The 13,014-nt window shown below is 43.5% G+C and overlaps 1 protein-coding gene across 1 annotated transcript; it reads right to left on the bottom strand.

Annotated features, from left to right (window-relative positions):
• Positions 1-224: 224 nt before the first annotated feature.
• Positions 225-11,845, bottom strand: LOC103372705 (iroquois-class homeodomain protein IRX-5-like). Its single transcript, XM_008302414.1, has 4 exons — positions 11,615-11,845; positions 10,221-10,629; positions 9,857-9,871; positions 225-1,034 (listed from the first exon to the last, which is right to left on the bottom strand). The coding sequence occupies exons 1-4, from the start codon at positions 11,843-11,845 to the stop codon at positions 427-429; spliced, it is 1,263 nt and encodes a 420-aa protein (XP_008300636.1). The 3' UTR covers positions 225-426.
• Between the last annotated feature and the right edge of the window lie 1,169 nt (positions 11,846-13,014).

Raw genomic sequence — 13,014 nt, 5'->3', positions numbered from 1 at the left:
TTTAGAATTAGGTTGGATCTGTTTAATATTATGAGTTTGACTGAGTGTAACCTGATTCAGAGGAAGATTATTTTACTTTTTAAAGGCTGAGTTAGCGAGGAGCCGCTGAACGGAGCTTTGATTATTGAGGAAAGTGACTTTTTTCAGACCTGCAGGTTCTGTGGAACCCGACGGTTTGTTTGTTCTGAGGCAGGAACGTCCACAGAAGAACGGCAGCCGCTCGGTTCCGTATTAATAAAACTAGCTTTTAATGATACTTCATGTCTGTGCAGAAACGCACTACAAAGATTACATCTTATCAACATAGAAAAACAGTCTCCAGTGGGATATCTGTGGTTCTAAATAAGGTCCGCGGCCCCGGCGAGGCCCAGTTTGATATCCAGAAGGATCCGGTTGGTCCCGTGAATAAATAAAAGTGCCGCGTCGCTACACGTTCGTCATGCCGCGCTTCAGCTCGTGCAGCTCCAGCTGGTTCTGGCTGCGCAGCCGGCAGTCTCGGACCGCCGCCTCGGCCCGCTGCAGCACCGTCTGCTGTAATCCATTTAAATGTGGGCCGGAGCCGCCCAGAGGTCCCAGGGGCCCGTAGCCCGAGTATCCGGGCAGGAAGGGGGAGCTGTAGTACAGGTGTCGGGGCAGCGCCGGGCTGTGGGGGAACGAGGTCCGGGCCGTGGATGCCGGGCCCTGCTGGGGCCCCGACCCGCCACCCGGCGCCGACTCACTACATCCTTTAGTTTTGTCCGAGGACGTGGCGATCTCGGCCAGAGACCACAGTTTGGGTTTGGGAGTCAGGTTCGGGCCCTGGGTGGTGCCGCAGGGCTCCTTAGACGAAGACGTGAGGTCCGACTCTGAGGCTCTGAGCGGGCCCTGGGCGGCGCCGAGGGGAGGGGCCCCCGGCGTGGAGGTGGGGCCCGGGAGGAGGCCCAACCTACGATCTCCGGAGTCCTTAAAGTCCGGATCGGTGAAGCCGCGGTCGGTGTCGCTGCCGCTGTCGTCCCGGAACATCAAACCGCAGGAGTCCGAGGACCGGCGGCCGGCTGCAGGACAGAACAGAACGGAGTGGGTCAGAACAGAATAGAACACTACAGGCCGGCTGCAGGACAGAACAGAACGGNCATTTCCACATCATTGGTCTTTTTGAGCATACGTCTCCATGTTATTAACTTACGGTGCTTTCAAATCCATGTTTTTGACATTTTTGTGCAATGATATTAAGGTTTTTCACAGTTATATGCATTAATGTCCATGTTTTGTTTTTGTTTTTTACAGTTTTCTGCATCAACATCCAGATTTTCTTCCCCTGTGTGTATTAATTTCCAGGTCATTGGTCCTTTCTGAGCATAAATCTCCATGATCTTGACTTACCATGAATTCAAATCCATGCTGAATCACTGTCCAGGAAATACTCGAGTCCTCAGCCTTGTTCCGTGAACAGGTCAGGGTGATGCTGTGTCCTCAGAGCGGTTCACTGAGGCTGGAGTTTGAAGGTGTGAGTGTTTAAGCTCACGCAGCCTCCGTCTAATCTGATTTGTGGATCCTATAATTAGCAGAGCGGCGACCGACTGCAGACTTTCCTCTCAGCAGGAGCAGAGTGAAAGTGTCCTGACTGCCGGTCAGAAGGAAACCGCTGAAGGCTGAACGTACGACTGCTGTGCTCACGGAGTTGCCAACATCTGGATCCTCCTCCGGACGAGCAAAGCGACGGGCCGATTTCCAGGACCAGGCCGAGCTGCAGGGATTTCCAGGTGAGAGCGGAGAGCGGCGACCTTAAGGTGGCGGGCCGCTGTCATCAGCTTCACTGATTAATTGCTGTTGTCGTAATTACTAAACTGTCCAGCGGCTATTTAAGGTGACTCGCCGGAAACATGCAGCAGCTCTCAGAGGGAGAACACTTCTGGTTTTATTGTTTACCTTACTTGAGGTTTGGAAATACAATTCCCATGATGCTTTGAGGTGAACAGGAAGTGTAATTATGCCAGGGAGTGGGTACCTGCTTTTCATGCCTTTTCTATTTGGTTTTACTGCAGGTTCTGGTACAAAGTGCAGACTGTTGCCTGTAAAACTAAACAGCTGGACTGTTTTTTCCCATAAAACTGATCCTTTAGCTTTGAGCGTCTGTCATGTGAAATAATCCGTTACCCGTCATCTCCTTGTTTATTATCAGCGATAGTCCAGTACACCAGCTGAATATTATATGATCTGAATTATATTACCTCTCAATAACTGCATTAGTTCTACGTTGAACAAAAGAGTATTTTGTCTTCTGAACAACAAAAATAATGACAGTCGTGACTCGATAATCCGACACTAAATGTAAAACCTTCTTTTAATGTGGGATTGTCAAGACGGAGGTCAAGATACAAGGAGGGCTTGATGCTTAAAGGGTAGTTTGTTGTTAATATTTATTGTTTATAGTTGTTATAATAACTAGTGTACTGTTAGAACACTACAAATCGCTGGATTTCACATCTAATTGACCGGTGCGCTTGTGCACGGGCCCATCGGTTAATGTCAAAGGTAGGTAAATATGTCGGATTGTTCAGTCAGAGAATACGCCGCTATCCTTATTTGTGACATAAAATGTCATGTTGGAGTCAGAATCCAAGGCTGTCGGTATGTTAGGACTTCTTTTTTAAGGGTTCCATTCGTATTTCCTAAAAGCCTGTCGGATAGCAAGGTTTAGGATTGTTAAGGGTCTGATTATCGAGTCACGACTGTACTTTAAAAAGAATATATTGAAAATTTAGGCCTCTACGTAGAAAGTCGATGCAACAAAAGTGAATTCACGTGTCATTTCCAAACAGCCCAACTGCACCAACACTAGGGGTGTAACGGTACACAAACATCACGGTTCGGTACGTACCTCTGTACAGAAGTTGGGTCGGTTCGGTTCGGTTCTCAGTTAAGGGGAAAATTTTTTTTTAAATAAACCTGCTCATAATTAATCCAAAACATTTGTTTATTGTATTAAACCAAAAAGCTGTTAGCAGCTCAGTGAATCAAATTAAATGAACAATGTGTACAAATGTAACAGAAATACTGCTGCATCGTTCTCAATATCAGATAAACTAAATAAAATAAATAGAAGTACAAGTGAAGTATTAACAATTCCAGCTTATTGGTCTGCTGTAAATAGAACTGAATTACTTTTCCAGTATAAAACAATCAGTTTCCAATGAGTGTGTAAATCTGACATGGTGCCGGATGCATAGTTGAGGACCGCTTCACAATGTGGACATCCGGCTTTCGTCTTGTCGACTTGTTTTTCTCCTTTTTCGGACTTCACCAGGAAACCGAAGTGCTCCCAAACGGGTGATTTTAATGACACCGGAGCATCTTCCAGCTCTGGCTTGTTGTTGTTGTTAGCATTAGCCATCCCATTCGCTAGCCATACAGACCGGGCTTATAGGGAAGGGCCGACAGGAGTAAAATAAACGGTCCGTCACATCCTGTGGTCCACTGGAAACTCCTGCTTGTTCTTAGCTCCGCAATACTAACTGTGAGCCGGAGAAGGTCCACCGTAACTGTGGGCACCGTGAGATTTAAAGTTTCACAACTGAAACACTTCTGTACGTTGGCCATTCTTAATAGTCTTAAAATTTTCGCTGCATTTGTTTTATTGATCCAGTCGGTTGGATTTCCTCTCTGCTCTGTAGAAACACTGCCTGCAGTTCAACTTAAAAACACAGAATTTTTGTCACCTGACTGTTGGTCACAGCTGAGTCAGTCACGGCTTCACTGTTATGTTGGGAGGCACAGAATTTTTTGTTTTCTACAGAATCTATTTAGATAAAACGGTTTATTTTTAGATATTTTTTTTATTGAGACATGTAGGATAAAGTGATTTTGATCAAACATCCTGATTTTAGGTTGAGATTTGACTACGATGGAACTGAACGTCGCACATGATCTGCTCATCGGAAAGTTGAAAATATGATGATTTGTTTCATTCTCACAGTTTCTGGCTGATAAATTGAGTCATTTTGGAGATGTTTTAAAGTTAAACATGCCTTTCAAACGGGTTTTTAGGGTTTAAATGTTTCAAACTTACCAGTGTGTGGTTTCAGTCTCGGAGCTGTTAGGAGTTCAACCAAACAGACGTCTCAGATGGTTTCATTTGAAGATCCAGAGATGAGCGAAAAGTTCAGGAAAGTTAAATCAGCTCCAACTGCTCAGACATGAACCGTCTGATCAGGTCGAACACAATCAAATATCACTTTTACTGCCAATACCGTCAGTGCATTTTGATGGAAGTACTTCTAGAGTACTCCTACTCATAATAGTTTGTGGTGGTTGTTTTAGTGCTTTTACAAAATCACAGGAGCTGTCGGGTCCGAAGAGCTGAAATTGTGCAAAATTTTACAAAAAATCACAGTGAAAAGTCTAAATAAAATCAATTTGTCTTCCGTCAGTCATTTCAAAAACCCCCCAGATTTATAACGGCTGATTTTGAAAGTGGGAAAAAAATCCAACATCCCTCCATATCAGAGTATTTTTTTTATGTTATTCACATCATCAATACATCTGACAGGGATTTTTTTAAATACTTGATTGATTCTTCTGTGTGTTAAGTCTCAGAAAACTGAAAAAGCATCGTTTGATATTCACTGTCTGGGTTTTTCCTGCAGAATATACAGAATATACTGCTCTTTTTTTGTTATTTCTGATCATTTGATGAACAGAAATGTTTGTTATGTTGAATAAATGAAGCCACAATTAGCAAATCTGATTCTGAAAATCCTTATTTTTAGTTTTTATCACTGTGCTGGTGAATAAAAACTCTTTCAGAAGCACCAAAAATTCATCTTTGCACAACAAACTGCTGCTAATTACCTGAAGAGTCACAAACTCAGAAATGTGCAGCAAGTATGTGAAGAATTTTTTTGTCATTTGTTTATTTCAGCAAACTTTTTGTGGGTTATTTCAGCAGCAGAGCGCTTGTTAGATTCTGCTTAAGTGATAAATAAAGTGCAGGTTAAACTTCACACAGCCTTTCAGAGGAAACCTGACCTGCACAAAGATGCTGTTTTAACTGTAAAAAAAAAAAAAGCTGCAGCTGGCAGTTCTTCTGTAAAAACTCCTCATTAAGGCGACTCTTACTGCAGAGCTCCGTAACCCGCGATGCTAAACGAATATTGATTTGGCCTAATGAAGCCTGAGCGATGTGCAGACGCAGCCTCTCCGAGCCCGGCTGCACCGACGGGGTGAAGTGAAGCGATTTCGATTTGAAGCCGCTCCTCCGCCGCAGACGGGTCGAGCAGATTAGCTTTGGCATTTTCACGCTTTTTTAAGCATCTTTCATTAAAGCGCGGCTCGCCTCCTCCTCGACCGATGCTCAGGAGGCCGATATTAAACTGCAGGAGGAAGCAATGGCTCGGAAAAAAAAAGAAAGAAAGAAAAAATCTCGGATGGCTCTTTCATCATCATCGGCAAGTTGGAGACCCCCAGTAGGCCTGCCCACCAGATGACACTGCGCCGCGGTTTTATCATATCAAAAAGTTATGTTAACAATTTGCATGTACAAAGTTGAATATTCAGGGAAATCCGCGGCGAGGCTGCCTCTGTATTCTCCGCGGTACCGACTCTTTTGTGAGGATTTTCACATGAAAGCGTCGCTCGTTTGTTTCCCCCCAGCAGCTCGTAAATTAGCTTAGCCCGCGGGGCAAATGTCCAGAGGTTACTTAAAGACAGTGTGTTTAATTAATTGGAAAACACTCTTTTTAATAGTTATTATTCAAGTATGAAACGCAGCCCTTGTTATCTGTGCTCGAACATAATTACCACCCCTGGGATTCCTCCATTAAGCGTTGGAAGTGAGACACTTCACAGAGTGGATAATGGCTTCAGATGTTACACACCGACTTCAAACCGCTGTACGTTAGGATTCACCGTTTGTTTACGCCGCCGTCGAGTAAACACCGTCAGTCATCGGAGGGAAGAAATGACAGGAGACGATGCAGAATCAACAGAAAATTAATCCGTAATTGTGGCAAATGTTTTCTGCTCGCAGTCCGTCAGATGTGATGATTTGATGCTGTTCTTTGTTGTCGCATTAAAGGAAGCTGACAGACATGTAAAGACGTTTCATTCACTGTTTACTCACAAACGTCTTAAAATACAGTAGAATCACAAAAATAGATCAAGTCTCAGTGAGAGCTGTGTCGATAATTTTCTCAATAAATGCAGACTTATTAATCACGTTTTGATTCATTTATCATACAAGTTGAGCACACTGAGCTTTTATCCAGCGCTACACTACGGTGGCCAACAGGGGCCAAACGACGGATTGCGTTACATAAACAGAAACGCGCTGAAGAAAGAAAACGTGACAGAAAAGTGCCCCAGGCCTCTAGGGGCAGTAGTGAGCTTTTCACCTGAGAGGCAGACAACAGTGAGTGTTGAGTTAAAAGTAAAATTAGTATTTATTTATTTATTTATTCTTGTATTAATATAATTTCATACCAAAAAGCAAGTCTTGTAGTGTGACAGGTGAGGGCAGCGCTGAGCTGAACAGTCAGGTGACTGATAATCAGATCAATTGGTGGCGGCTGTGTGTGATCTGGTGGATCAGTTGGAACGAAGGTTTCCATGCTGCAGGGTGACATCAGTGTGGACGACCTACAGAGACGCTATTGGTATGATTGTTTTGCAATTTAAGATTCAATTTTGATTTAACTCCTGGTTTTAATTTGATAGTAGTGATGCTATGTGGTTAAAGAAATGTTGTTGCATTGAAGTTGTTTATTTTCTTTGAAATGTTTAAACTAATAACTGGTGTTATGTTGTGTTTAAAGGTTATCAACCTGCTACTACCACTACCACTGCTTTGAGCTACCACGTATGTTGCATCATACTTGTGCAAAAATTAAAGCAAAGCAAAGACGAGCTGAGTTGCCCCAATCGTCATCTGTGACTACCTCCAAGTCTTTTTCAAGTTTAGGCAGTACTGATGTCAGAACCCAAATAACTTGACAGTGAGCGAGACAAGTAACGTTAGTTGAGGGAAAAGCCAACCCAGTCTCACGGAAATTCGTGAAATAGTCACGAAACTTAATCTATTCTTTTACGTCCTGGGACAAGGTTCGCCCGACTTTTTCGTGTTCCCCAGCAGGAGTTCCAAACTAATACATGTCAATTGGAATTATCTTTCGCGTCTGAGACATGTTTTTTCCCTATCAGACAGCGCATATACTGTGATGTTTTTGTCGTTCTTTTCTTCTGACAGTCAGACATTAACCAGTTTTCCTGCTATGGTCCGTCCACACTAATAACTATAGAGGTCACTATACAGACGTGTGCGCCCAAACTGACCAACGTTGGTGTGGTCTGAAAAGAAGAACACATGCAGGAAAACGGCGACCGGAAGATGTACTGTGATCGCAGCGAGTGTAAAGTGTAAAAGAGTACATCGTATTGTAGTATTTTTTGTGTTTTTATTACACCGGCAGCCTTTGAGGGAAATTAGCACTCGTTGCTAAGGCAACCCTGTTAGCGTCGGTGCACAGCATCGCCGTAGACGTGGACAATATCCGTCCTACGGAGTCTGTAATGTTTTGTGTGTACAGTAGGTGGCGGTAATGCACCTGAACATTGGATGCTAACCGCCAAATCAATATAAGAAGCAGCAGCTAGGCTATGCTAGTAGCTTATGTAACCAGCCTTGACGAGCTGGGGAACACGAAAAAGTCGAGCAAATCTTGTCCCAGGACACGAAACAATAGATTAAGTTTCGTGACAATTTTGTGAATTTCTGTGGGACTGGGTTGGCTTTTCCCTCGACTAATGCTACTTGTCTCGCTCACCGTTGTCAGGTGAAGAGCTCACTACTGCCCCTAGAGGCCTTTCATTGTGTGAGTGGATATGCAACGTTTTCTTTTTGCAGCGCGTTTCTGTTTATGCAACGTATTCATGTACATGCAGCTCGTTTGTATAGATGCACATCGTTTGCCCCGTCGGCCACCGTACTACACGACAGTAGGAAACAAAAGCCCTGATTTAAAAGACTGAATCCAAGTTGATTCTGACTGATTTATGACATGACTGGAGGTCANGGCCGGCTGCAGGACAGAACAGAACGGAGTGGGTCAGAACAGAATAGAACACTACAGGCCGGCTGCAGGACAGAACAGAACGGGTCAGGTGGGGTTAGAAAGAACAGAACAGAATGGAGTGGGTCGGAAAAGAACAGAACACTACAAGCCGGGTCAGGAAAGAACAGAACGGGTCAGGTGGGGCTAGAAAGAACAGAACAAGCAGGTCAGAACAGATGCTACAGGCCGGGTCAGACAGAACAGATCTGAACCAAACAGGGAGAACAAAACAGAACCAAACCAACTGGGTGAGGTGAAATGAACAGAACGGGTCAGAAAGAACAGAATGGAATGGGTCAGAACAGTAAAGCACAGAACGGAACACGACAGGCCGGGTCAGGAAAGAACAGAATGGGTCAAAAAGAACAGAACTGGACCGACTGGGTCAGGGCAAAACAGAACAGCACAGAACACTAGAACGAAACGGGTCAGAACAGAGAAGGACTTAATGACTCGGAAAGAACAGAACGAATTCGACAAGCTAAGACCAGAACAGATCTGAACAGAAAAGAACAGCGTAGAGCAGAACCCACTGGGTCAGAACTGATCAGAACCAAACCGGCCGGTTTGGATCAGAACTGAACATGTCAGAACAGATTCTAATGACCAAAGTCAGATCAGAACACAGTGGTAGAGAACGGAACACAACAGAACAGGTCAGAACCGAACCGACCCACAGGAGGCGAAGGTCAAACAGGAAAACATGATTATTGATTATCCCCATTAATCAATCACCTGTTTTTGTTTTGAGCGTCTTAATAAAACAAACAAAAGCTGCAACAATCATCAATGTTGGATCACGAATTAATGATTTTAAAGAAAAAAATATAAAAACTGACAGTTGATCAGAATATTGATTAATAGATTATTGATTTAGTGTTAAAACTCGCTGCACAGTAAATATAAAACATTCTAGAAACATTCAGAAACACAAAATACGTGTAAAATCCACATTATTGTTATTTTTGTGAGTTTATATTCAGGTTTTTCATCGTTTCGTGTGTAAACATGATTCACTCTTTTGACTCGTTTGTGCCTTTTTAGTCCAGTTTTTAATGTTTTTACTACAGTGAAATATTCAGGTTTTTAATGCGTTACATGCAGGTTGTTATAACGTTTCTCTATTAATATCCAGCTCATTGTTCCCTCTGTGCATTAACATCCATGTTTCTGACACTTTCGTGCGACAGCATCCAGGATGTTGATTCTTTCGGGTCTCAATACGTTAACGGCAACAGAAAATCAGCCGACGTTTGCTCTGATAATTGATTAATTGCTTTGAACGTCTGCAACAAGCTGAATCATTTATTCAGACATTACTAGCAGCACAGGACAATATTCCAGTTACACGATATTAAACCGTGCAGCTTTTTTTTCCTGCATCACAAATAGATTTACTTTCTCTACGTGCTGCTTTTACAGCACTGTGGTATTTGTATTATGTAGTACTTCTACTTTCTTCCACCATCACAGCAAACAGTCGTACATGACAAATAAATTATTGTCACGTTTGAGCAGCATCGGATCGTTTTTTCTCTCCATCACACCTGCAGCTCAGAGGTGTTCTACTGAGGTTTAGATTCTGATTAGCGTTGCTGCTAATTATTGCTTTCACTACAATGAATCTGTTGATCAGATTTTGATTTAAATGTATCCGTTTATAAATAAAATGTCTCCTCAGAGTCCAAAGTGGCGTTTTCACATTTCTGGTTTTCTCCGACCAGCAGATTAAAACCCAGAGTTTGAGTTTCCTGTTGCAGAAAATCAACAAACATGAGAAACACCTTTTTAAATGTTAGATTTTTACTTTAAAACGAGTCTCATCGATGAGCTGCTGCAGCTCTGATGGTTTCTTTTGGTGCGTCTACGTGTCTTTTATGTTTTTATTCTTTCAAGCATTTTTTGCCAACATGTTCCAAACTACGGACGGAACAAATGTGATGAGACGAAACACTGAATCCTCAACAGATGGAGAGAAAAACATCTGAGCTGCTGCAGCACAAACGCTCAGCGGCTTCGTCTGCGGCTTCATGTAAAGGAATTCACTCGACTCCGTCCTGCAGGTTTTGAACGTTCCTCCTGCAGAACACGTGGAACCACTTTCTGACTGAAACAAAACCATCGATCACTCACCGGCTTCGCTCTTGGGCTCCGTCGTCTCGTCTCCGCCGGGCTTCATCGGCTCCTCGTCCTCCTCGTTCCGCTCCAGGTCGATGTTGTCCTCCTCCTCCTCGTCCTCGCTCCGGTTCCGGGGCGTCCAGGTCATCTTGTTCTCCTTCTTGAGCCGCCGCCTGGCGTTGGCGAACCACGTGGACACCTGCGTCAGGGTCATCTTGGTGATGATGGCCAGCATGATCTTCTCCCCTTTGGTGGGGTACGGGTTCTTGCGGTGCTCGCTTAGCCAGGCCTTGAGCGTTGCCGTGGCGTCCCGGGTGGCGTTCTTCCTGTAGGTGGGGTCTCCGTAGGGGTAAGGCCCCAGGGCCCCGAACGGGTGGTAGTCCAAGGATCCGGAGATGCCAGAGGACGGGTCGTATCCTGGACTCTGAAAGGACAATTAAACAGGTTGAAATCTGCACTTCCTGGCTCCTGATTGCATTTCTCTCTCGTTTGTGTGTTTAAAGCGTCTCTCTGCCGTCGACTGCTGCAGATTTAGCGCCTCTCTGTGCCGAAGCTGCTTCCTTTCTTGGCAGCTCTCGTCTGCAAAAGCTAATCTTCATGAGACTAACGCGGTTAAATAACGGTTAAATCACAGCAAACGCACAAACAAAATTTAATTTGCACAAAAACCAGGCCAAAGTCAGGTCCTTTAAATCACAACATTTCAAATTAAAGCATCTGATTCACACACAGAAGCTCGTCAGCGTCGATTAGAACGACTTCACAGATGTGGAGGATTTTAAATCTGCTGAATTATAATTAAAGATTTAAGTTTAGGGCTTCACATTTTGGGATCAATTAAAAGAGTTACTGCACAAATAGCAGAATATAAAAGAACAGAAGAAGAAAATAAACATGGAAGCTGCTGTCAGATGATTTGAGGAGAAATAAAACAAACATTTTAATTTGAAATGTCATTTTCATTTAACTTTGAATGCACAGCTTCCTTAAATAATGTTAAATTATTCACAAATATTACAGGAAGATAAATGGCTAAAAAAAAGACCAGAAGAAGAAAATAAACACGGAAGTTGCCTTCAGATGATTGAAAGCAAAATAAAACAATCATTTTAATTTGAAATGTTTTTTTAGTTTTTAAATCTCCAGCTTTGTCAAACAAAACTTAAATTATTACAGGAAAAAAATGTGATAAAAAATGATTGAAGTCATAAAATGCAAACTTTCTAAATTTAGATTTGACTTTAAATACATTCACTCGAGTTGAGAGAGAAATAAAAGCTCTCCAAACCCGTTTTACGCGCAGCAAGAACTTGGAATCTCGCAGGTTTCTTCCCTTTTTTCCTTTGCTTTTACGCACCGAGGGTGACACCTGAGTTAAACCAGAACCAGAACCCGGTTCGGACACTCACCACGAAGGAGTTGAGCGTGGCGGCGGCCCGGGGCTCTCCGCCGTACGGGAGGTGCGAGTTGAATCCGGGAGAACTCGCCGATCCCGAGTACGGAGCGAAGGCGGAGCCCGACGAGGAGCGTCCGAGCTCCTCCGTCCGCGGCCCCAGGATGACCCCGGAGCTGAAGGACGGGCAGGAGTGCAGAGCCAGAGACACGGACGGCTGGAAGAGGAAACCCTGAGGATAAGCCATGACGGGGCTTGGCGCGCTCGGAGCCGGACTATTACGCACGGACGAACTCACATCGGAGAGCGGAGAGCGGGACGGAGCGAGGAAGAGGAGGAGGAGGAGGAGGAGAAGAGGAGCTCTGAAGGCGGAGGAGCATCCAGGAGCATCGCAGGTTCACTTTAGCGGGTTTCTGCTGCGAGTTTTCCGCTCCGGCTGCTGCGGAACTGAACTGCGCTGAAGCCGCAGACAGACTGAAGAGAGAGAGAGGGAGGGAGAGAGAGAGGGGAGAGAGAGAGAGAGGGAGGAGAGGAGAGAGGAGAGGGTGAGCTCCACCTCCAGCCAGCACAGAGCCGCTTCATCCATCACCATGGAGCAAATCATCACACGTTTACCGCAGAAAAGCAGCAGATCCAGAAGAGTTGTAAACAAGCAAAGCAAGAAGTTCAGTCAGGTCCTATGAAATGTCCAACTTTAGTCTAGTTTAGATGAGTTTATTTCTACTTCCGGAGGAATTTGAACCATCTGATTTTTTGCTGATATCTCTTAATGTTGCCCCATTTTGCTGCTATAACAAATAAATCAGTTGATATGAGTGAACACAATGATGCTGGTTGTTGCATCAACTTAATATTGTGAGTAACTTCAACTTAAATGTGTTGTTTTCAATATTTAAATACACAACTGCAGTCCAGAATAATGACAATAATGGAGTTTTGTAGTTGCACCAGTTCATTCCTTCAGTGGTATTACATCAATAAAAACTTTAAAAAAAAAAAGCCAAAAGCTGCACTGAAAAAAACCAAAACGATTTACTTCAAACTGCGATGTCAACTTTTTCCATGAAACTGAATTATGTTGGAACTAATTAAACAGTATAATTAATACGGCAATAACTAATCTAAGTGGACCAGGTGTTAATCAACAACGAGAACATGATCAGACGACACAAACATGATAAGTTCAGTATCGGTGCATTTAATTAATTCAACAACTCACAAAGTTCACTTTTTTCCGTGTGCTAAATAAAATCTAAAAGGAGCGACTTCATTCTGCAAATATTAAAACAAAATAGTTGAAAAACCTTCATTCTCTAGACTTGTGTTTGTGCCACCAATCAGTTAAAAATAAAAAATAACCGACTACAGAGGAAACCTTTATTCTTCTGACTTATGATAGTTTGTTGGTTGAACATA

The sequence above is a fragment of the Stegastes partitus genome, unplaced genomic scaffold (genome assembly GCF_000690725.1).
Source record: "Stegastes partitus isolate 25-593 unplaced genomic scaffold, Stegastes_partitus-1.0.2 Scaffold1812, whole genome shotgun sequence".
Lineage (NCBI taxonomy): Eukaryota > Metazoa > Chordata > Actinopteri > Pomacentridae > Stegastes > Stegastes partitus.
The sequence above is the reverse complement of the archived record's forward strand: the minus strand, read 5'-3'. Positions and strand labels throughout refer to the sequence as shown.

Coding starts and splice junctions, on each gene's coding strand:
- LOC103372705 (XM_008302414.1), bottom strand. CDS start 11,845: ATGGCTTATCCTCAGGGTTTCCTCTTCCAGCCGTCCGTGTCTCTGGCT. Junction 10,630..11,614: donor CCACGCTCAACTCCTTCGTG/GTGAGTGTCCGA, acceptor TTGTCCTTTCAG/AGTCCAGGATACGACCCGTC.